Source organism: Scleropages formosus, chromosome 1 (genome assembly GCF_900964775.1).
Source record: "Scleropages formosus chromosome 1, fSclFor1.1, whole genome shotgun sequence".
NCBI lineage: Eukaryota > Metazoa > Chordata > Actinopteri > Osteoglossiformes > Osteoglossidae > Scleropages > Scleropages formosus.
Window position 1 is genome coordinate 13,215,318 of NC_041806.1, and position 23,015 is coordinate 13,238,332.

General features: G+C 44.6%; 1 protein-coding gene across 2 annotated transcripts; it reads right to left on the reverse strand.

Annotated features, from left to right (window-relative positions):
* Positions 1 to 9,017: 9,017 nt before the first annotated feature.
* LOC108933995 (transcriptional repressor CTCF-like) lies at positions 9,018 to 17,350 on the reverse strand. Of its 2 annotated transcripts, XM_018751459.2 has the most exons (13): positions 17,170 to 17,350; positions 15,133 to 15,238; positions 13,776 to 14,363; positions 13,332 to 13,659; positions 13,074 to 13,244; positions 12,851 to 12,984; positions 12,426 to 12,546; positions 11,982 to 12,131; positions 11,737 to 11,897; positions 11,343 to 11,525; positions 11,089 to 11,236; positions 10,792 to 10,983; positions 9,018 to 10,428 (listed from the first exon to the last, which is right to left on the reverse strand). In XM_018751459.2, exons 3-13 carry the CDS (start codon positions 14,352 to 14,354, stop codon positions 10,220 to 10,222), a joined length of 2,376 nt encoding a protein of 791 aa, XP_018606975.1. In that variant the 5' UTR covers positions 14,355 to 14,363; positions 15,133 to 15,238; positions 17,170 to 17,350; the 3' UTR covers positions 9,018 to 10,219. The 2 variants fall into 2 exon arrangements, with proteins under 2 accessions (XP_018606975.1, XP_018606974.1); XM_018751458.2 differs by lacking the exon at positions 15,133 to 15,238 and having other exon boundaries at positions 17,170 to 17,349.
* Positions 17,351 to 23,015: the final 5,665 nt, after the last annotated feature.

The following is a 23,015-nucleotide window of genomic DNA, read 5'->3' on the forward strand; positions in this document are numbered from 1 at the left end:
AGTAGCTCATGCTTTGGACCCATTTTTACAGGTAGGCTTATTTCACTACAGTCAATCAGATTAAGGGCCTTGCTCCTCAAGATGGCGCCATGTGATGTGGCTGCCTTGGGGCTCAGCAAATGTATGTTTTTTTGTTACCTTTTTAAGTCTGTATTTTTTGTTTGTGTCCTTCAGTATTTTATTTTAGTCTCACTCTTTTTTGTGTCTTCTGTTGAGCTCTGTCTTGCTGAACGGACATACTAACTGACTTTGCTGCTCTTTGGGTACAGTGTCACACTGATGGCTGCAGCTGGGACAATGAGAGCATGTTTCTGTATACAAGGGCCAGTCACCCTCAACTGACTAAGGGGTTTAGTGTTCTGGACAGCCTTCAGCTTTGTGTGTACTGTCACTGTGGACAAGCAGATGGAGATCACCAACAGTGCAGTGGAAGGAGAGGTGTTGGGACTGCCATTCTTGCAAACGGTGGCTGAGTACACGAGTAGCTGCATAAAACTTTATCAAAATATCTACGATTCCTGATCAGATTTTTTTTTTGGGGATACACATAAACATTTACGTTACATTACTTGAGTAGCTGCGTAAATGTTTATCCAGGCATGATCTTAAAGTTATAGTACATGAACATTTACACCTTACATGAACTTAAGATCACGGGTGAAGTGAGTCTGGAAAAAGTGAGTTTTAAGACCCTTTTTAAATTTGGACAGAGAATGAGCAGTTCTGAGTGAGAAGGGGAGGTCATTCCACCACAATGGAGCCAGAACAGAGAACTTTTGTGCTTTACTTTTTGTGCATGGGACCACAAAGCGGGCAGATGTGGAAGAGCATAGCAGTCTGGTTGGGATATAGCAGATGATCAAGTCTTGTAGATAGCTGGAAGCAGTTCTACTGATGCATTTGTAGGCCATAACCAGGGTCTTAAATTTGATCCACGCAGCTACAGGAAGCCAGTGCAAAGAAACTAGTAGAGGAGATACATGGGAACGCTTCAGCAAGTCAAACAACTCGGGCAGCAGCGTTCTGTATCAACTATAGTTGTTATTGTTGGTATATTGGCAGTGTATACATTGAACAGCAGGGGAGCACGAACCGATCCTTGAGGAATGCCGTTTTTCAGGAATCTTTTTTTACTGCTGAACTTCCCTATTGTCATTGTGACCAGCTTGTTCATCCGGCAGCGGTGGGTTGACTATTGGCTGGATGCGGTTATGGACTAATTGCTCAAGTAGTTAGTATGTAATACACAGCAGGCTGATAGGTCAGTAGCTACTAGCTTCTTCTGGTGGTTTATTCGGTTTAAGTATTTACATTTACATTTATTCATTTAGCAGACGTTTTGTCTAAAGCGACGTACATCTCAGCAAAAATGCAATTTATGCATTACATTAAGAGAAGGAGACATAGCTGCAGACATGAAAGTCTCAAGCAAACTGAATTTGTTACCTACCACTTGCTGCACCAAGGTTCATCGTTCGAGTAGGTGCATTAAACACAGGGTAGACAAATCCTGATTCCCTCCCACCAAAGAGTTTTCTGACACCTCTAGGAATGTGCTTTTTGGCTTTTTCCATAAGAATTTTGTTGAATTTATTGTATAATTTATTTGTTATCTTTAATTAAGTTATCTTTAATTTTATCTAAGTTTTTATCTATCTAGTTTTTAATACAACTGAAACTTAACAGCACACTTCTGTGAGGGATAATCACATCCCGTATTACACTACCTATTAGCCTACCAAACGAGCAACATTAGCTTAAACTAATTTATAAAACCAATATATTGGACAAAGAATTGTTTTCCAAAACTTAAAATATGAGCTACAACATTCAATAAGTCACTTCATATTCACAACATTTATGTAGTTTTAAACCATTTTACTAACCTGAAAAGTGATGAGACCAGACACAAGTTAGCATGTAAAGGGTTCTGCAGGTGACTTTTATTTCTTTAACTTTTGACCCTTTTGCCAGAACCAGAGGTTCCTTATCAACGCCAGCACTGGCTACAGGATCTCTTGTTAAACAGCATTCACACATTAGTCAGTTATGAACTTTTCTGTAACAACCGAGCAAAACATGCAAAAAAAAATGCTTTTGGGTGCCGTTTCTTTACTTTTATACATCCAGTTTTGAGCCCACTACACTCTCCCCTATTTTTTTCATGTTCCATGTTATCTACACTATTATTTCTTCAATAAGTATGGTCATTACAGTAAGAACAGCATGGATGACTGAGCATAGGGTGGTAGTAAAGGGTATGAAGTGTGCACCAAGCTGGGATAGACCACAGTGACTTCACTTCCGCTCTCCACGGTCTGTATGATGGCTGACCAAGTGAGTCATAAGTAAATACTTCTCTCAACCTTCCAATCCTTTGAGATCTTCTTGCATCCCCTTCTGTTTCTATCGTATCCATTCCTCTCTCGACATTCTCTTCCTCTTTTTTTCATCTACCCTTTCTGTCTCCAACTCATCTGTCTTTCTTTGAGCCCTATGTTCAATTGCTTACTGGTGACTGGGAAACTGGGGAGACTGTACCTGTTCATCTTGAACTACACCCATGTCCTGACTTTCTCTGACGCGCCTCTCCGTGAAAGGACAAAATTCATTGGCTGTTGCACAAAGGTTGGAGTGGTGTACAGGGCTCTGTCGTACCTTGTCCAATTTCAGTGGCTGAGGTTCATAGGGTGGGTAACAAGGTATTTGTCTTCGAAGATCATAATGGTAAGTGTATTCTTCCTCATCTGAATCATCAGTCTCTGGCTTAGTGATAGGATGAGCTTGTAGGTGTCTTTTCTGTCTTACTCTCCTTGTCTTCTGTTCTGCAGGAACTTGGCTTTCAATGGGTAAGTCATTGACTAATATATATATTAAAAATGCATATTAAATTTACCTAAGTAACAAATTACTAACTCTGTTCTATCTTCTCGTTGAGCACTAACTTGCTACATAAGACCTGAGGAGGCCGGCCAGTGGTGACAGACAAATCCCGTGCTGACAGAGGATGATGTCCATCTGCCATGACGATTGAGACGTTCCATGCCGAGCTGGGGATCCAAGATACCATTTACCAACATTATCATTATTACTTGTTACACACTGGCTTAAAAATTGTTACTTTCTAGAATGCCCAGGAGGGGTGGGCAACCACTGGCCCGTGGACCCTCAGAAGTTTTTTCTCCCTCAACCTTCAGTTGGGAGTTTTTGTTCCTTTCCCCGATGGCCTGTAGGTATACTTATAGCTCTACAATAAGTTTTTCATTATGGTAGCCATTAGTCGACTGTCTTCTTTGTTTGTATCTTTTTTTCTTGCTTTATGCCTGTGTTAAAGCGCTCTGTGTCACTGCGTGAGAAGAGCGCTCTATAAAAATAAAAATAAACAAATAAATAAATTGATGGGCAGTAAGAGATTGCGCTGTAGTATCCTGAGTGTCTGGCTGCCGCTTTCTGACTGTACCTTGTGGAATGAAAATTTGATTCTAAAGCTTTGCTATGCCTATATGCTTATGTATTACAATGTCTAACTAGTGAAACGGCCTATGCAAGAAAGCACCATATTCCAGGCAGCAGTCTGGTGCCAGTTTGTCCTTTTCTGTGTCAGCTTGTTCCCATAAGATAGCAGGAGGAATACATAATTACATAGTTCCCATGAGACTGTGCATATTGAGAATGATAACACTGGCGACGGTTGGGAGTGTTTTCATCAAAGGACGGGAGATTAGGGAGCACCTTGACCTGCTTGGGGTGATGAAACAAAACATGTATCTCACCCATGCTTGTGAAGAACCGTCCTAGAATGTGTATAAAGTCCCAGTGGATCTGAACACCTCGGGTCAGGCATCTGGACCAACGGGAACTGCTGTATCTCTCCAGTGGCCCCCTTGGGAGAAAAAGGGAGACATGGGCCCCCATACGTGGTACCTGCCCTGGTGCGGCTGGGACTGGTCTCCTGCACTGCCTCTCTGCCTCCTGATCGGGTCATCAGTAAGACCAACTAGATGATTGTGGATTTTAGGAGACATCAGGAAGGAGACCACACACCTGTTCGTATCAACGGGGCCACAGTGGAGAGGGTGAGCAGTTTCAAGTACCTGGGTGTCAGCATCGCCGAGGACTTATCCTGAACGCATCATAACAACACTGTGGTCAAAACAGCACGGAAGTGCCTGCTTTTTCTCTGTAGGCTGAAAAGTTTGGCATTACCATCCCATATCCAGGCCAATTTGTACAGATGCACAATTGAAAGCATTCTGACTGGTTGCATCACTGCCTGGTATGGGAGCTGCTCAGCCCAGCATTGTAAAGAATTGCAAAGGGTTGTCAAGTTGGCACAGCTCATCACTGGCTGTGAGCTTCCAAACATCCAGGACACCTATGCAGCCAGATATCTTAAGAAGGCCAGGGCTATCCTGAAGGATCCCAGTCATCCTGCTGACACATTATTTTCTCTCCTGCCACCTGGCAAATGCTGCCAACGTATCAAATCAAAATCAAACAGACTGCAGGACAGCTTCTATCACCAGGCTGTTAAACTCCTGAAGATCAAGCAGCATCCAAATTTTTTGCCCCCCCTCCCAAGCTTGCGGAAAAAGACATTTCATTGCCAGCAACCACTGCTGTACACTGTATTGTTGTGCATTTGATAAATAAACCATTGATTGATAGATTTTTGATGGGATCAGATCTAGCGAGCAGGTGGCGTCTCTATGTGATATCAGGAGGTCAGAGATTTCAGTTTCTGACAGTAGCCTGAATTCGGAGAGCACGACTGCAGAGAAGTACAGTGCGAACAGAGGAAAATGTTAGTGGCATTGTCTGCTGATAGATCTGAGAATTGTGCAGTAGATGGGAGTGCGGACAGTGTGACAGAGGCAAGGCAGGAAGGAGAGAGAGATTTTAAGTGACAGCAGATGGTGACAATGGGTATAGAAGAAGGAGAGGCATTAGTGGTGAGGCATGGTTGGAAAGAGATCAGAGACATGCAGTGGAGTAACAGGACAGCCACAGTTATGAGAGGAGACAAGGTCAAGGTGATTACCAGCATTGTGAGTAGCATGGGACTGGGACAGAGAGGTCAAAGGACTACAGGAGCAGCAAAAGGCCCCTTGCATGACTTTTCTCAACATGCAGGTTGAAGTCACCCAGGAGAATCAACAGTGTTGTCCCGTGGGAGAAAACTCAACAAGATGTCAAGGCCATCCAGAAAGAAGCCAGGACGGCCAGGAGGGCAGTACAGAACAACCACAACTAGAGGTTGCACAGACAAGTCAACTAGTTGTTTTTCCGACTTCACTGCTCTGCAATGATACTTTAAGCTTGATGTAAACTAGTTGCTGATCACATGATTATGACACTAACAACATAGCTTCCGAGAAGACAACAGGTGAGTAGCCTGGTGGGTCATTGCAGCAAAACAGCAGCGGTTCATCAAGTGTGGAAATACTTCACTGAAGATGAAGCCTGCCCTATTGTCGCTTGCAAAATATGCAAGTCCATCCTGAAGTACAACAAAAGTAGAAGTGCAAGGCACACTCATCTGAAAGAAAAGGTATCTGCTAGGACTAGCAGAGGAACGATCCAAATCGGTTCGTGTATGTTGCATTCATTCATTTTTTGATTCAAAATTGAAAAACAAAATGCTAATTATGATGCCTTCATTCATTTTTTGTTTTAAAAACAAAAACAAATTATGAATAAACTAGCAGAAAAATGAGAAAAACTGCTTTTTATTGTTTCTGAGCACACACACAAAAAAGAAAAGGACTTGTTTAATAATTTTCTTTTTTCATTTAATCATACAAAGTGTAAAAATCTGACGAATGGCCTAAAGTGCACAACATTTCCAACCTAACAGCATGGTGGTACAGTGAGTAGCACTGCTGTCTCACAGCACCTAGGTGGTGCAAGAGGATGTGGGTTTGATCCTCACTCAGTTTGTTTCCCCCTGTGTCTATGTAGGTTTCTTCCCACAGTCCAAAGACATGCTGTTCAGCTTCACTCCTAGTGTGTGACTGTCAGAGTAAGTGTGTTTCACTGATAAGTGACCCATTGTAAGTTGCCTTGGTGAATAAGGTGTGTGGAGTGATAACACTACATAGAGTTCATTTGGAGAAAAGCATCAGATGAAAAAATATATGTAAACCTCTAACAAAGAGCCTAACCTGGATGTAAAAGTGAGCTTCACTGGTGGTCTTTTCTTTGGAAAAAAACGTGCACTCTCGAACCATTTGTGCAAATGATAGCAACATATTCACAATCTAGTACCACATGGTGCTGCACTTGGTTGTTCTACAATGAGTGTCCGAAGGTTTTGTGTGTGGCACAACATTGTAAGAGGAGGACACTCCCTTGCTGCTTTTGAAAAGCACCTAGAGATCCCTATTAAGTTATGTTTAATAACTCGGAAAAAATGCAGCATGTAAGATGAAGCCACTCATGGATTATGTGCGGTTTCAATTAGTTTACATGCAGGTTGTTCAAGAATACCACAAAATCAAATAACTCAGTCAAGAAAAATAAGATGACAAGAAACTATAAATGAGGCATATTTGTAATATTTTACATTTTGAGCAAAAAAAATGGTTTTTAAACATAGTTCATTCATAATTTTTTATTTTTAAAACAAAAAACAGCATTATTCTTTTAACCCGGCTACAATGTCTCATCTGGTGTGTGTATATATATATATATATATATATATATATATATAGCCTCTGCATAAAGCCTGTTTTCAGCATATGCATTCAGTTTGAGAATACAGATTGTTGGTTGTTGCAAAGCATTTCCTTCTCCTGTGCTTTTATTCATGTCCCATGGAGAGGTTGAAACAGAATGGAGGGCTTGACAGATGAGGACAAACCAGGTTACTGTAGCAGCGGGAGCACCTGAATCTTTGATGGTGGTGGTGCACAGTTTGGTCGCCTTAGACAACTTCGACATGTTTGACACATGATCCCTTGCGGAACACGATGGTGATGGCAGAATTCACGTAGTGGTGGAGGTTTCCCTCGGTGGAGATTGGCAGGTAGATTCCCTTGTCTTTGCACCCCGAGAAGCTGCTGCTACAGGTCTCCAGCTGCTATTTGAGCCAAGCTAATTCACGTTAGCTGAGAGTGCAAATCAAAACTACTCTGACAATGGTAATCAAAACAAACGTAATTAATTGAACTAACAGTCACGCCCACTATACAATACAGGACAAAGTATTTTTACCTTTGCACACACCCTAACTGTAAATTCACCTAAATAAATAAATACAACCGACAACTGAACACACACACAACCGATTGCTTCTATCTATCTGTACAACAACACAAGAAGAATGCGTGTTGGTATATAGCGGCAGCAGCAAAAAACTTATCGGAATCAGAATGAACTGAAGCAACAATCCTCTAATGCAAAATATGATGCACAATTGTAACTTGCCTGTGACACGCATGACAAAGAGTTCAAAGTGTTGATTTGTCCTCCAAATTCCCCCGATTTCAAGCCGATTGATCCGTTGAATGTGCTGGAAAAACAAGTACGATCCATGATGGCCCCACCTCACAACTTACAGGACTTGAAGAATCTGCTGCTAACGTCTTTGCGCCAGACACCATAGGTCACCTTAAGAGGTCTTGTGGAGTCCATGCCTGACAGGACAGAGCTGTTTTGGTGGCATAATGGGGACCTACACATTGACATTTATTTATTTAGCAGACACTTTTCTCCAAAGCGACGTGCAATGAACACCATGTATTCTTAGCAGCCCACATACCTTATTCAGCAAGGTGACTTAACAATGGGTCACTCATCCATACATCAGTGATACAATATTAGACAGGTGGTTTTGATGTTTTGGCTGATCACTGTATCAGCAGCTAACTAACTGCAATAGCCATGTACATCCACAAACAAGTCTCACTTCAACTGTTATTTGCACACCAGACACCTATGAGGGACTCCGTGAACAAACGCGTGGAACTCTTTGAAAGGATTTAAACCAAGTATTTTTAGTATTGTAAACTATGTGTAGTTTAATTTTTGAAAAGCCATGGTCAGGTTAAACCCTACAATGTCTACAGGCATCTGCTCTGCCCAAAGATACAGTATTACATGACTTTTGTGTTTGTAATGCAGAGGAGCCTGGCCATGCCCACACCCTGCCATCATAACAGCCACACCTGACAGGGGTTCCTTGGGAGGAAACAACCTCCAGGTGTGGCCAATTCTGAACAACGAGAACTTTAGAGACTGGAGGGAACTTTTGCTTTTCATCTTACTTGCCCATCACCACTGGAAATAGGCTTCAGAGAGCAGCAGCTGCAAGTTAAAATTTGAACTTTGGGTATTATGTTTAAGAGGGAACTGAATTAGAAAATTTGAGGGCTTTATGAAGGTCTGATTCAAGATTTGTTTATATGCTGTGTTCTTAATCTGTACTCTAATCTCAACTGTTTATTAACGAAGTCATTTGAGTTTCCTTGGCTTCTATTATTAATTATGAGGGAGAATAAAACATGGTGTAAACTCACTGACTGCTGCTCCTAATCTGGTTGCTCTATGATCCCGAAATGCGCCAGTGTGCAAGTCTTCATTGCTAGTCAGCCCTAGATGGGCCTGAGTAGTAGTGAAAAGGGGGCACAAGTCTGAAGATTTTGATGGACATGAGGAAACACCAATGAGGACAGAGCTAGGTTGCTCAATCTAGAGTGCACATACAGGTGTGGACTAGATAAGCAGATGCCCAGAACTGAACATGTTAAATGATATAGTGGCTCAGGTCTCAGCCCATTTCAATGATGGTGTAAGGAGGGGGAGAAAAAAAAAAAAAAAACAGACATTTGAATAATAAGATTACAGTAACTAAAAAAAGAACAGATAAATGTGGTCAGTTTTGTTTATTAGCTGTACAGCAGTACAATCTCTCCAAACCGCAAGCTTCAATAATTCCATAATTGTTGGTTTTCAACCACCGAAAATCGGTACAGCTAAGTTGAAAGAAAAAAAAAAAAAAAAAAAAAAAAAAAAAATTTAGGAGCGTAACAAAAAAAGCTATTTAAAAATGCAATTACATAAATTTCATTGAGTAAGCTAAAACCTCCTGGAAAACTAGATTTGACAGCTCTATACTGACAGTGGCCCCCCCATTTCCTTCAAAGGATCCTAACAACCCAACCCCCTTGCAACAAGACCTGGTAAATGCTGGAACACCATAAATGACCAGAAGGAAAATTGAACATGTGCATTGGTTTCTAGTTTCTGTGAAAAGATCAGGGGCGTTTAAACGCTTTAAATCTAGGTGTCTCCTGTAGCTCTGTCCTCATGTGGGACAGGTCTGCTGGGAGCCCCTCAGAGCCTGGATTCAGGTTACCTTCACATCACCCTAAGGCACCTGTTAGCAAGTCCACAAAGAGAACAACAGTACTGGAGTCCCACCACTTGCCTTGAGGACTCCACCAGATGGGGGTCAACTAGGGGATGGGAACACCTGGGTTGTCAACACCCCCCAGAGTCCAGCATGCTCCACACTGTCCCAATGATGTCACAGGCAAGCCGCAAAGCAGAGAACTGAGGTCATTTCATACATGATCTTTTTGTGAAACTCAGCAAAGAAGTTAACAGCTGAGGGGTTCCATAACTACTGTTAAAATGCTATCCATAGAAATGTACAAGATCAATTGCTAGACAGAAGATTAAAATACTCTTAAAAATATATGTACAAACAGGAATAAGTAATTGCTTTTGTACAACATGATCACAGGCTTAAAGCATTGTGATGGATGCCACGGCTCCAATTAAGACACGTGGACCGATGGGATTCTGACTCATCACAGCAGGACAGACCATCTCCAGTATGCAGGAAGACGAGGGGGGAAACAGATCCATGGAGCCCCTCTGCTCTTCAAAGACCACCTGGACACTGGGCTCAAGCTCAGAAGGCAACTGAATTCCTTCCACTGGCAGGACAAAAGGCCTCATTACATCTGCAAGCTTCCTCGTCCCCCAACAAACCTTGTAGGCTTTCGGCAAACCATGAAGAAAAGGAAGAGAACCTCAAGACAGAACTTCACAAACTAAAACTACACTGTAGCAAAGTGGGGGGATTAAAAAAATTATATAAAAACATCTCAGGCAGTTTCATTTTTAAACTGACAAAGCGAGCGAGAGAGAGAAGGTTAGGGTACGAGATGGGGCGGGGCAGGCTCGCAGAGCGTGTGATCAGGCATTCCCATCACCGGTCCATCATACTGAGGATCATCTCTGGGGTAAGGTCACCATTGGGCGCAGCCTCAACAACAGGTAGCTGAACCGTTTCTGTATCCGTCCCACTTTCTGCACTGCTGGCTGCCCTGCTGGCTTGTTCAGGCTCCGCCTCCTTCTTCACAATGATGTTGTCAACTGCACCCGTACTCTCGTCCTGCACTTGGATGATTGCTGATGCTGAAGAAGAATAAACGGAGTAATTTGATAGTAGTGTTCAGGGGAGCAACATAGGATGTACTCAAACCACTGACACACTGTGCCAGCTTCAGGTGGTCAGTGGTAGTAGGGAGGGGTCAGCCAGTCAGACTGGGTGTAAACATGAAGGCTGCAGACTTCACAGCATGACCCACAAGGTTCTTTTGCCTACTGCTCAGTTTCTGCGTGTCGACAACTTTGTAAACCACGAGGGCTAGTTCTGTATGAGCAAAACCCTGCTGAAAAACACCACTTTTACAGACAATCTGGTGCTGCTATGTCTGTACAAATGTACCTTGACTAATGCTGGAGTATGCCACCTAATGGAAAAAAGGGGAGACTTACGGGGGGTGGGTTTGGGCTGGTTGGTCCTGCCTGGTGGTCGGCCACGCTTCCTCTTGACTGGTGGTGGTGGGGGTGTTGGGGCAGGGACAGGGACTATAGGAGGAGCCTGATCCACCTCCATCTCCACAGGGGTCAGCAGTTCTTCCTCCTCATCTTCTTCGTCGATGTCATCGAGCTCGGGCTCAGCATGATCTGTCACAGTAATGAGGCAATATGTACAAATGCTTTTTCCGCCATCCAGTCGACCCAGAAAAAAAAAAAAAAAAAATTCCAATAATGCGCAGAGGAAAAACAAACCGCTGTCGTCATCATCATCGTCGTCATCATCCCTCCTGCTGCGCATCTTCCTCTTTCTTCCCCCTCGGGCCTTCCTCGGGGGGGCACCATTCTCCCCATTGGCTGAGTCAGGGCCAGAGCAGTTCTCCGCATGTCTGGCCATAGTGTTCTACAGAGAGGAGGTTAATGAAACCAGCAAGATGAGTACAGTACCAAAACATCCAAAGACAACATGCCCACTGAGAAGGTGGGACAGAAAATGTCCGCCCACCTACCCTGCGCGTAAACGTTTTTCCACATTTGTTGCACAGGAAGGAAGAGGGTACAAAGTTGGGGTCATGGTAGCGCCGGAAATGCATGTCCAACAGCTGCTTTTGCCGGAAGGTCTTGTCGCACTGACTGCAGGCGAAGGGCTTCTCTCCTGTGTGAGTGCGCCGGTGCATCACCATGTGCCTCTCCTGGCAGGGGGCCAGATTTGCATCAGAGACAAACACAGATGATAGAAGAGCAGAAAAACCACTTGTTCTATAAGCCTGACTTCTGAAGTAGTCACTGAATTGAATTATTAATAAGCATCTTAAGATAACAGGTCATACCTCCAGGGACTAACCAGGCCCTTCATTCACTCCTGCTCTACCCAATCTACTGAGAGGAAAGGGTGTGGCTCACCTGTCGACACGCGTAGTCGCACTGGTCGCACTTGAAGCGCTTCTCATTCTTGTGTGACTTCTGGTGCTGGATGAGGGCGTAGCGCTCGTGGAACACGGCGTCACAGTAGCGGCACTTCCTGCCCTGCTCAATGTATGAATGCTGCTTCCTCAGATGGACACCTGCAGAGCAAAGAGGTCAGTTTGCTGCATGCATGAGCACTGACATGCGCGCATGCGCATACACGGCACTGCATGGGGACTCACCTAGGTCACTCTTGCGGGCGATTACCGTGTCGCAGTGCGGACAGTGAAACTTGGCTACATTCTCTGTGTGCTTCTGCAGAATGTGCATCTTCATGGTTCCACTCTGTGTGAAACGGGCATGGCAGATGTAGCACTCGTAGGGCTTCTCTCCTGCCGGTGCCACAAACACAAACTGAGCAAAATTTGTGTCGCTACAGAAAAGCAACAGAGCAGCACCATGTTAAAGAGGGAGAAGGAGAGCAGGAACCTTAGCATCAGTAGATGACCCTTAGAGCGCCTACCCTGCCCCCACAAACTGCAATAGAGGTAGACCGACTAAGTGTGGCAGAGGTCGGCCACACGTGCAATAGGCCACAACACTGGCTGGAACACATGACAGCACTACCAGGTGCATGCTTCCGTATGAACGTTTGCCCGCTTCCTGCACAGTTTCCTGTTGCTTACCCGAGTGTGTCCTCATGTGGCGCTTCAGCTTGTAGGTGTCCCTGCTGGCATAGCTGCACAGGCTGCACTGGAAGGGGCGTTCCCCTGTGTGTGAGCGGATATGCCTCTTGAGCTTGCTCACCTGCAGGGGAATGACATGGTGCTCATGAGGACAAGGCTACAGCAGTTGTCTCTGATCTGCTCTTTGATGCTGCACCACAGTACTCTGCAAATGTGAGCATGGTACAAAACGAGCATCTCAAAGCATACGCATTTGGAAACAAGAGATTTTATGAAATAAAATACACCTGCTTAAGAAACCACAAATGTAAAATAGATACAAGGTAGCAGATGCACAATGGACCTAAAATGTACAGTGGGGCCCACCAGAGGTCACATTGCCCTCTGCAAGACTCCATGATGCTACACTCCCATGTCCCCCTGACCTCAACACTGGAGTAGTCACACATGGAACACTTGAAGGGCTTCTCGTGCGTGTGCTTGTAGCGCCGGTGGCGAACGAGCTCGCCACTGGTAACAAAGGCCATGTCACAGTCTGTGCACTTGTGGGGTCGTGTCCCTGAAGGGGGACACAGGTGAAGAAAGTGTGAAACAAAGACCTCAGCTGAAGAAAGTATGTACAACTTCAGAGACTGAGTATGTGTGTACCTGTATGTGTGTTCAGGTGGTTCCTCAGCAGGGTCACAGTCCTGAAAGCACGGCCACAGAGGTGGCATTTGTGCGGCCTCTCATCTGTGTGGCTCTTCATGTGGCGGTCCAAGTTGGAGCGGCGTGGACAGGTGTAGCTACACAGCTCACACTGAAATGTCTTCTTCACACCTGGACAACACAGCAACAAAACTTATGATACAGCTTGGGGACTAGTTCAGAACAATGTGGCAGTAACACCTGAGGAAATGGACTCACCTTTCTTCTTGATCTTGGTGGGCTTGGGGGGCTTCATGTTGCCTACCACCTTCTCAGCGTTGACCTCCGACAGGAGGCCCTCTTGCTGCTCCTCCTCAAAGTCATACACAGATACATCCATGTCCTTCCCCTCCTCAGTGTTGTAGCGCAGCTTGCTCTTCTTCATCTTCTTGGCCTTCCTTGCAGGTGGCTGGTAATCAGGGTCCTTGGCCCAGGTTGGGTCCTCATTCTGCAGCTCTGGCTCAGCCTCCATCCCAGGCTCCAGCTCCTGGGGAAGTTCATCTTGTTCCACTGTCTCCACCTCCCCGTTAGCCCCCACCTTCACCACCTGGGGACCAAACAGCGGGAAGGGCTTAACTTGAAGGCAAGGAAAGACACAAATGAACCAGATGCTGACACCTCGATCTAGAGGAATAAAGCGTTTATGTCTGGATGCAGACTAACCTGAAAGCCCTCGGGCAATGGCAGCGTATGGCAGATGACAGGCTCGCTGTCCTTAGGCATGGCAGTGGTCTCCACATATGAGCCCTGCAACTCATCCACCACTGTGCCATCGCTGGCAGGGACAGTGGGCACAGCAGACACAGGCACCTGCACGAGCTGCAGCTCCCCCAGACCCATGCCAGCCTGTTCCTCCATGTTCACCACCTGCAGTGTGATTATCTGTGTGTCGTCCACAGTGGCTGCATTGGCCACACCTGCCTGTGGGTGAGCGACACCTGCCTCCATCCCTTCGGGGGACTTCATCTGCAGCAATGTTGGGTCCAGAGCATCCACTACCATCATCTCCATGTTGCTGTTCACGCTCACCATGCCCGGAACAAGCTGCTGGTGATCTCCACTAGCTCCACCCACATCCTGGGCTACAGCCAAGGCCACAGGTGCAGACTGAAGAAGCTCTGCTCCCAACTCATCATCCTCTTCAGCCCCACCTTCACGGCGTCGCTGGTAAGTCTTGCAGTCCTTGGCCTTGAAGGCATCTCCACACTCGTCTGCCACTCCATCAGTAGGCTCTCCTTCCATGGGTACAACCTGGGGGTTACGACTTTAGTTACTTCCTGCCCAAGATCAAGTAATCACTGTTCCCTCAGAATCAGTCAGTTTCATTAGATGTTTAAAAAAAGACCTGCGGATCCTGTCGTGGTTAACTAAAATGGCCCGATCACTTCTTTGTGCAAAGCAAACTCTTACTCACATACAGGCCTGCAGATTCATTGTTGTAAGATTAAAATAAAATGTGTGATGCCAACGAAACTGTGCCGCAAAATCACGTGACTCACTTCCTGCACCAAAAATGGCACCATGCAGCACATCTGCAACCATTAAAAAAAAAAGCAGAGTGCTAATAAGTGGAGCTTATCCTTTACAGGACCTCTGAGCTCTGTGTAATTGTGGAGTATCATCCTATGCGTCAACACACCCAGAAATGTGTGTGTCTAAAAACAGAGGAAAGTATCCAGTCCAGAGAAACTAGATTAATATTCATCCAAAGTCACTTGTCAACTGGAAGAGTGGAAAAAAAAATAGGGAGGGTACAACAACAGGTACCACCTAAGCTTGTAAAACTGACTTGGTTCTGAATTGTATATTTCTGTGTTGACTTTGTCAGTTACAAACAATATGTCACCTTAGATTACCATTTACTGATTCTCATAAACACTGATGAACAAACAGAAGGTACCCACGATGAGGTGATGCTGCTGCCAGGGAAAATGACACCCTTCTGCAGACAGCAACACTTCTCGCACACTGTTAGTCATGGTCATAGGGTTTCCATGATCCTACTTCCCTCAGCTGTTACCTGCACCAAAGGGTCATGTCTCCTGCGTAGTGCCCCCTGGATTTCAGGCTCTGGAACCCTAAATAGCTCGCTGGCCTCCCCTGAGCGCTGCCTACACCTGATCCTGCTGGAAAGGGAACAACTTTCAGCTGATTTAAGCCTGTAGACCTTCACCTGCAAATGCAATAGTGCAGCAGGCAAACTGCTCTTTGCAGTATCAAAACTCTGCTTATCGAACTGGATTAGCCAAAGAGCTGTGGACCAGAAACCTCATCTCCAGAGTAACATTGCCATGATTGATGGAATTTTCAGCAGTCGCTTTGGGGCTCTCTGACCACTTCCACACTCAGTTCCACCACCAGGAAACTTATAACACTTTTCTCCAGACCAACTTCAATGTTAATCTGCTTGCACTGATTTACCAATTCATAGAGCAGGGTTACATTACAAAGCCCCCCAGTGCACATGCAGTGTCAAGTTCTTGCTGCTGCTCATTTTGGTCCATCTACACACAGCCGGCTTCAGCAGGGTCATACTGTGCTCCGGCCATTCCAGTGAATATATCAGTATCCTTGATGAGTGCTGATCCATCACCAATATTTCATCATTACTCTTGTCTTGCATTGAAGGAGATATGCACAAATCTGTTTGTTTCAAAGTCTATGATATGCAACAGGTATAAACACATTATAGAGTAATTCATGAAGGGAAACTGCACTACTGTGTTAACCACTTAACCACTAAAGTTACTGTATCCATGATTTTGATATTTTAGTATAAAGGGGGTTAACTTGAGCTCAGCAAACGCATACAAATTTTTACCACTAGAATTAATGGAAATTATGTCTTTGATTTGCAAGAACACATCTAACAATAGATTTTTCAGGGGTGAATGGCCTTCCTGGAGGGACAATGTGCTTTGTGTGCTGCAATAGCCCTATACAATTCTTTTTTTTTTTTTTTTTTTTTAGAATGACAAGTTTAATCTAATTGAGGTAATTTACTCTAGCAGGAATGGACTTTAAATACAGCCACTATTGCCACAATTTTATATCCACTACACCAGTTGCTGTTTCTATTTTGTTACTGGGAAAAATATGGTGAAGACTCCTTTGTAAAGATCTATTACCCTGAAAAGTTTCATGATATCATGAAGTAACAGGTGTGGTGATCTGTGACATCAACAGATGAGCTGTTGAGGAGACCCCCTGAGGCGAGTGCCCCCTGGCGGTGGTTTACTGTTACTACCGACAGCACTAACGGGCACTTATTTTATTATTACTAGTAAATTACTAATACTAGTCCCAGGTGATGAAGTCGTTCAGTCAGTGTGTATATTATCGTTACAGCTTTTTACCACTTTACTCTAATAAGCGTTACTGTAGTATTACAGCAGTGTTGGTGGTGTTGCTGAGCGTAGTCATAGTGTGCAGTTTGTTTCATCAGCGGTCGGTTTGTAGCACGGCTCTGGTCTCGATGCCTTTTTTAAATCGCACTTGAAGGACGACGCCAAGGCCCCGGACGAGGCGTGAAGCGCGCCATTTTCCAGGAAACGCCTTTTAAAAGCCAACGGTCAGTAACGGCTCGCTATGATGGCCGGACCGATCTGAGACCGTCCAGCAGCAACCCGCGTGAGCAGCTCCACGACGACAGCAGCACAGCTGCTTATGCAGGGAACAAGCACACGCCCCAGACTCGCGAGAGTGCGCCTCGGGGAGCACCAGCGCCGGGGTTCCGCAGCCGCCAAGCCGCGTCTCTCCAGCGAGCAAACAAAGAGAAAATGGAGGCCCGACGCGGAGAGGCCGGAGTACCACAGCAGTCCCGTCACGGCGCGCACAAGCACAGCGCACCGAGCGGCGGCCCCCGGAGCCTCAACGCGCCCGCGGCACGCGCCACCTCCGCCTCAGACGTGTTTTTTTGCTAAATTTTCGATAACGATAGAGGGAGACAAACACCCCCCGCCATCCGCCGTCACCGGGAGCCCCATCGTGACACCTAGAGGCCGAACAAAGCTCCTACAAAAATGCCCCCGATTTCTAGGAATTCGCCCAGTTTTACCTGATTCTGACCGCTTGTTTTCTCGCTGAATTTGACTGAGGGCCTGGCAGATGCACTCTGTTCTCTCGGTCGCAGCTGAAGAAGGCGCGGCTCCTCCGCGGTGCTTTTAATCCTCTCGCTTTGGCCGAGGAGGCTCTGCACAAAATGGCGGCCTTGGCCGAAGGTGTGCGCCTGCGCGGTCAGGCGGGTCGCGGGCGTTGACGAGGGGGAGGGGTGGCATATGGCCTTCTGGGAGTTTTTCGTTTCTGGCGCCACTTTTAAACTTTTGAACAAGTGAGTTGGTTTTCTCTGCAAGATTATTATCGCTAGGGGCCTCTTACATACATATAAATATCACATATTTGTAAGTAAATGCATGCATGCATACATACATTTACTGAAACCGCTTGTCCCAAGCGAGGTGAGCCGGAGCCTAACCCAGCAACATAGGCTCAAGGCTAGAGGGAAAGGGGACACACCCAGGACAGGGCAACAGTCCGTCACAAGGCACCCCAAGCGGGACTCAAACCCCAGACCCACCTGAGAACAGGCATCGGCCAAACCCACTGCGCCCCCTATGTAAAGTGACGTATAAGTATTATGTATTCATTTATATAGCTGGATTATTTTTACTGTAGGTGTTCACTATTGCCTTGGTCAAGCCAGCAGCAATGAGTGATTTTAAACTGGGTCCTTCAAGTTCACAGACAGAAGCTCTGACCAGTCTGCTGCCTGCTGCAGTACACTATTATAATACAATGCAATATCTACTATACAGTTTGTGAACCCTTTGGAATTGTCTGCATAAACAAATAAGTGGGCTCCAAAAAAAGACTGGACCGACTGTGATCTCTTGCACTTTACGATGTCTGTGTTTATGAGACAATTGTAAGAAAAATTCAGTTTATTTTTGTAGAGCACTCTTCTCACACAGTTACACAGCACTTTAACACAGGTGTAAGGCAAAAAAAACAAACAGTTCAGATAAGAAACATAGAAGACAGTTGACTACCAACTATCATAACATAATGCTTTTATATAGCTATAAGTATGCCTACTGGCCACGGAGGAATGGAACAAAAACTGCCAACTGAAAATCAAGGGAGAAAAAACCTCTGAGGGTCCAAGAGCCAGTGGCTGCCCACCCCTCCTGGGGATTCTAGATTAAGTAACAGTTCTAAGACAGTTTGCAAGTAATAATGATATTTTTGCTGTATGGTCGGTTGAATCCTCAGCTCAGCATGGTACGTTTCGTCCATCATGGCAGTTGGTCATCATCTTCACTCGGCATGGGGGTGTGTCTGTGTCCGCCAGCTGGCCTCCTCAGGTCTTATTATAGGGAGACAATGCCCAACAAGAAGAAATAGTTAGTAATTTGTAACTTAAACAAGTAAATTTAATTTTGATTGGTGTAGAGGTGGGAAAAACAAACTCAGCCAAGTGGAATTACATTTCAAGGTGGAATGCCTGAGTAAACATGTAAGTCTGTGGTCTGGATTTGAAGACAGAGACAGATGGTGCATTTCTGACAGTAACTGGTAGAGTATTCCGTAGTTTGGGTGCTCTGTAACTAAAGGCGCAACCTCCTACTGAGGTCTTACTGATCACAGGTACTTTAAGGTAACCTGCATCCAATAAACAAGGATATCATCCTGGGATGTAAGAATCAATAATCTCGCAAAGGTAAGATGGAGCAATACCATGTAATGCCTTACAGAAAAACACTGAACAAGAGTGTTCATGTGAAGTCACCATAAAGGAAATATTGCTTTCTGGTTCAAGTTTGCTTAAGACCACTTAGGTGTTCCACAGCATTGGAACATTGGGAAATATTTCTTTTATTTTAAATTATTAGTTAAATGAACAATTCATGAACTCACAATACAAGAACAGTAGGAAGTATGATGATTTAACCATTCAGTCAAGGCAGACTTTCGGTCACTTTATGGATCATCATTCTCCATGCTTTATGATTTTTGACCGTGTCTTTTAATTCTTTCAAGGGCATGTTTGTGTTGGCCTTAATGATGTCCAGCCGGCATGTTCTTGGACGTCCTCTTCTTCTCATCCCACTGACTATGCCAAGCATTAATGATGTTTCCAAGGAATTAGCTCACATGATATGACCAACGTATAGGAGCCACTGCTTGGTGATTTTGCCTTCCAGCGATATCTTTGTTTTGACTCGCTCTAGGATCGTCTTGTTTGTGACCTTGGATGTCCGTGGCATGCACAGCATTCACCCCCAACACCATAGTTTGAAAGCGTTGATTTTCATTCTGTCCGCCTTCTTGAGTGTCCAACTTTCACATGCGTACATGGAGATCGGGAAACGATTGCGTTGGTTATTTGGATCTTTGTTGCGATGCTAATAGCTTTGCTCTTCCAAATTTTTGCCATTCCTTGCATCGCGTTACGACCAAGTGCAATTCTTCTGTTGATTTCCGGTCCCGATTCGCCGCTGTGGTTAATTTTGGATCCAAGGAAAAGGAAGTCTTACACTGATTCTATTTCTTCATTGTCGATTGATATGTGAACTGTGCTGTTGTCTGCTGTTGTCATTACCTTTTGTTTTCTTGATGTTAAGGTACAGTTCCATGCGTTCGCTTTCTTCTTTGACTCTTTGGACCACATATTCCAGGTCCCTTTCACTTTCCGCAAGCAGCTTTGTGTTGTCGGCATATCGAAGGTTGTTGATGTTCCTCCCACCAGTTTTCACAGCAATTGGTGATTCGTCCAGATTACATTGCCTCATGATCGTTTCAGCGTACAGATTGAACAGGGCCAGTGATAGGATGCATCCTTGTCGGACGCCTTTTGCAATCTTAAACCAGTCTGTATTGCCAAATGTTGTCCTGACTGTAGCTTCCTGATTCTCGTAGAGTGATCAGATCAATCCTTCCAGATGCTCTGGGATGCCCATTTGTTTTTAGCAGTTCCACAGTTTGTCATGTTCAACGCAATCAAATGCTTTACTGTAATCAATGAAGCACATATAGACGTCCTTTTGGTATTCGCGCGTCTTCTCCATGATCCACCACAGGTTCGCAATTTGATCTGGTTCCGCGTCCTCTGCGAAATCCTGCTTGGACGTCAAGGAGCTCGCTCTCGACAATCGATGCCATGCGTTTTTGAGTGATTTTCAGCAGGATTTTGCTTACATGCGATATGAAAGCGATGGTTCGATAATTGCAACATTCTTGCATATCACCTTTTTTGGAAGTGGGATAAAGACTGATTTTGTCCAATCTCTGGGCCACAATTTGATCTTCCAGATCTGCCGACAGAGCTCTGTTAACGTTGGGATCGGTATTGGCTTGAGTAATTCAGCCGGAATGCCATCAATGCCTGGGGCTTTCCTATCTGGTGGTGGTTCCAAAGCCCAGGCTACCTCCTCCTCCAGAATATCTGGTTCTTGCTTGGTTGGGTCTTTGTGACCAGCTGATTGACTTGGACGGTTGCCCGCGTACAATTGCGCTGTGTACTCTTGCCACCTACATTTAATTTGGTTTTCACTCTGTAGAACTTTGCCATTCTAGTCTTTGATGGTTGCTACTTTACGGGGCATGAGTGGTGCTCATGCCTGCATCGCATGGGTGATAAGCTCGCGGGTGTGACCTTGTTTGCACGCATCTTCCAATTTTGCACACTGCTCATTCCAGTAATGTTCCTTATCACGCCTCGCTTCTCTTTGAAATTCCACATTTAGCACTTTGAAATCGGTGCTCTTGCCAGTGACTTTAGCTGCTCATCTCCTGTTGGCGACTTCAGTCGTCGCATCTGAAAGCCATTGTGGTCTTTTTGCTGGTTTTTCGTAAGGGATGAATTGTTCCGCTGTGTGTGTTATGATCGATTTCATTTCCTCCCATAATTCCATAATTCCTCTGGAGCTTTTTTGGCTCCATTGAGTGATTCAAATCTACTTTCTACCTTGATCGCATGTTGTGTTGGGATTTTGCTGGTTTCGAAACATCTCATTGTAGGTGATCTTTTGATGGTGTTGAACCGGAGTTTGACTTTTGCAACAAGTAGCTGATGGTTGGAACCGCAATCGGCACCAGGGAGTGCTTTGACTGCTTGTACTGAGCTCCTCCAACGTTGTTAGCAGAGGAAGTGGTTGATCCGATTTTGGTGTTGTCCATTTGGAGCTGTCAACGTATAAAGGCGACGGTTTGGCTGCTCAAACCATGTGTTCGTGATCAGTAATCAATTTTCATGACAGCATTGAACCAAGCAGTCACCGGCCTCATTCCTTTTTCCTAAAACAAATTTGCCTACAACAGGTATCTCTTCTCCAGCCCCTGCTTTTGCGTTGAAATCTCCAGCAATAAAGATGCTGTCCTTGGCAGGGGCTTGATCAGTTGCTTGTTGGAGATCCACGCAGAATTTTTCGATGTCCTCAACTTTTGCATCTGTGGTGGACGCATAAATCTGCAATATCGTGAGCAGGCAAGGCTTCCCGCGGATGCATACGGATATGACTCTGTCGTTGATGGCGTTAAAGCGCTGAGTGGCCTTAGCAATTTTATTGTTTGCAAGAAGTATACAAAGAAGTAAATAAAAGTGAGTAAAAATAAACAAAATGGAAATAAATTACAAGTCACTCCAATGACCATCTATATTACACCAAAATCGGTTATTACAGTAATTTACAATCTTAATGGCCTTAATTAGTACAATCTAATAAGTACACTGTTTACTGTTTTTTTTACTTCACTGTTACTGTTCTTCTTTAAGAAAAATATAAAAGATATTGACCTTTAAAACACTCCATAATCTGTATATATGGCTAAGATTATTAAATTGATAATATATGCTTGTTTCTTGTTGCTTCTATCAAAATGTATCAAAATGTTGCTTCTATCCAAACAGGAAATATTCACAAAATCCATATACACTGTATCAATAATGAACTTGGAGACAATTCTCCATAACTTTCTAGTGTAATAATGGTACCAGATAGGAAAGGCAAAGTCTCTAGGTGCATAGTACAAAAAAGAAAAAATTGTATAATCATCTAATCACACACACACACACACACACACACACATTTTCTGAACCGCTTGTCCCATACGGGGTTGCGGGGAACCGGAGCCTACCCGGCAACATGGGGCGTAAGGCCGGAGGGGAAGGGGACACACCCAGGACAGGATGCCAGTCTGCCGCAAGGCACCCCAAGCGGGACTCGAACCCCAGACCCACCAGAAAGCAGGACCTGGTCCAACCCACTGCGCCACTGCACCCCCTATCATCTAATCATCCTTACATTATTTCAGAAAATGCTGTACTGTAAATTTTCTTAAAAGAAAATTCTTTAAACTTTTCTTTCTGAGACAGCACCCAAACTTTCTCCCATGGGATATTGTTAACAAAGGTATTCCAAAAAGCTGTGCTATAAGGTAATGTGACAACAGAAACAGTAAAAAGCTGATATTATTTCTGAAAGACTGTGAGAAACAGATTCTTCTACAAGTAGTATCCACTGGATTTGCTATTAGTAGGGTAAGAGACCTCTTTGAGTAGAGTCACACAGCCATCAGGAATAGCCCACATTACCAGGGCAAACTCCTTCTTTGTAATGGGAAACCTGAAGACATATTCGTTGTAGCTAATAAGATTTCCTTGTGAGTTCAGAAACTAGCCAACTAAAAGGATATCTAACCAAGTCCTCAAAAATACTCTTACCCTTAATCGGAGCACTAAAATAGTCAGCGGTAGAAATTATTAAAATAACAGTCCACAGTAAGGCAGGCAGAAAAAAGAGGAAACTGAGCACCATTGCTGCGCTCCCTAGGAGTGGGCATTCAATGATCAGTGCAGGGGAATGTCATGCCCTTCATGTCATGTAATAATTTGAAATACAAATA

Bases quoted from the DNA above. Each gene is read 5' to 3' on its own strand.
- LOC108933995 (XM_018751459.2), bottom strand. From the start codon at position 14,354: ATGGAAGGAGAGCCTACTGATGGAGTGGCAGACGAGTGTGGAGATGCC. The intron at 11,237-11,342 runs GTAGGTGGGCGG...TCCTCTCTGTAG, and splicing joins GAAAAACGTTTACGCGCAGG to AACACTATGGCCAGACATGC. The intron at 10,429-10,791 runs GTAAGTCTCCCC...ATTCTTCTTCAG, and splicing joins CCAGCCCAAACCCACCCCCC to CATCAGCAATCATCCAAGTG.